Source organism: Trachemys scripta, chromosome 1 (assembly GCF_013100865.1).
Source record: "Trachemys scripta elegans isolate TJP31775 chromosome 1, CAS_Tse_1.0, whole genome shotgun sequence".
Taxonomy (NCBI): domain Eukaryota; kingdom Metazoa; phylum Chordata; order Testudines; family Emydidae; genus Trachemys; species Trachemys scripta.
This window is the reverse complement of record NC_048298.1, coordinates 21,272,552-21,274,179: the sequence shown is the minus strand read 5'-3', so window position 1 is coordinate 21,274,179 and position 1,628 is coordinate 21,272,552. Positions and strand designations below refer to the sequence as shown.

Here is a 1,628-nt window from a genome sequence, read left to right as displayed (position 1 = left end):
TAGCAGCTACACAGAAAGACTTGCTGTTTATCCTTCAGGGATGTACTGTAAGGTACAACTCTAATTCTGCTCTACTGCATATCAATGATTTTTCCAAAAATTGGATGCCTAATGCTTCCAATATTACATTTTTTCAAATTCAGTATATAGCTCTTGTATGAATTATGTATGTATTTATACATATATATTCCGTAAACTTTTTGACACAAATAATAATATTGAGAAATCTGATTTGCATTGCTGCACCATAAGCCAACTAAATACAACAATCTAAAATTCCATCGGGGCATGTTATTCTATATTTGCATAAAAATTGTTGAATTAATGCAACATAATTTTGAACCATCAATGTAACTTAAAAACACAAGAAAACTGAACTGAAATGATTGGATAATATTCAGAGATATGTTTTTTAATATTAAGGTTTTCTTAAGCCTTAAAACCCAACACAACCCTTCCTGCATATTGTCTTTCACGCTCCACCACTTCCCCGCCCCCATTGAAGAATACAGGGTCTTATCTTGAGAAACGCTGATCAACTTTAACTCATATTGATTTTAGTGGGAAACTCCGACTGACTCCAATAAGGGGTATGGGAGCACAGAATCTCTCAACATCAGGATCATATAATCTCATGACACTCCTTACAGGGGTCTTTGTTCTACAATGCAAACTACATCCAAGGTATAAAGTTATATCTAACCAAAGCCCAGCTGACAACACTTTCTCTTTTTTCTCATTTTTCCACCACAACCAACATGCAGGATAAAGAGAGGTGAGAAGAGAGAGGTAGAGGAAGAAAGAGGATGGGGCTGAGGGAGCGAATGGTTAGAAGAGCCCACAGTCTTTCAGGTTTTCTTTGATTATGATGTCTGTTACTGCATTGAAAACAAACTTGATGTTCTGGGTGTCTGTGGCGCAGGTCATATGAGAATATATCTCCTTGTCTTCTTTCTTTAAATTCAAGTCTAGGAACTGCTTCTTGATGTAATTTCCTGCATCTTCAAATGTGTTTAATCCTAGTTGGAGACAACAGCAAATGACAAACATTTTTCATCAAAGGCTTCATAGTAGCTGATAACAAACAATTTTGTCAGGAAGATAACTTGAGGCACCCAGGCCTGAAAATTCTGAAATTAAGTTAAGCACCAAAATTCATATTTTATCATGTAAATAAGTGGTCTGGTTTGGGACTTGTCAAAAGGAGGAGAGCAGTAAATGTGAGAAACAGAGGAAGACATGAGAAAATAGAAGGACAAAAATGGAAAGGAAGAAAAGAATTTGAAAATAGAAAAGAAAGGACGGGCAGAAAGGAAGGTGAGAAATGGAAGGAGTAAAAAAAGGCAAGAAAAATCACATAAACCTCAAATTTCAAAATTGACTAGCAATTTTGGCAAGTTTCAGAGTAACAGCCGTGTTAGTCTGTATCCGCAAAAAGAAGAACAGGAGTACTTGTGGCACCTTAGAGACTAACAAATTTATTAGAGCATAAGCTTTCGTGGACTACAGCCCACTTCTTCGGATGCATATAGAATGGAACATATAATGAGGAGATATATATACACACATACAGAGAGCATAAACAGGTGGGAGTTGTCTTACCAACTCTGAGAGGCCAATTAATTAAG

The 1,628-nt window shown here is 36.3% G+C and overlaps 1 protein-coding gene across 1 annotated transcript in view; it reads right to left on the bottom strand.

The window, feature by feature from the left end:
• Positions 1 to 439: 439 nt before the first annotated feature.
• The window catches only part of GNAT3 (G protein subunit alpha transducin 3), a 38,912-nt gene continuing 37,723 nt past the window's right edge, over positions 440 to 1,628 (bottom strand). The window contains exon 8 of the mRNA XM_034752641.1: positions 440 to 1,019. Coding sequence (XP_034608532.1) covers positions 829 to 1,019 — 191 coding nt within the window. The 3' untranslated portion in view covers positions 440 to 828. The remainder of the gene's footprint in view (positions 1,020 to 1,628) is intronic.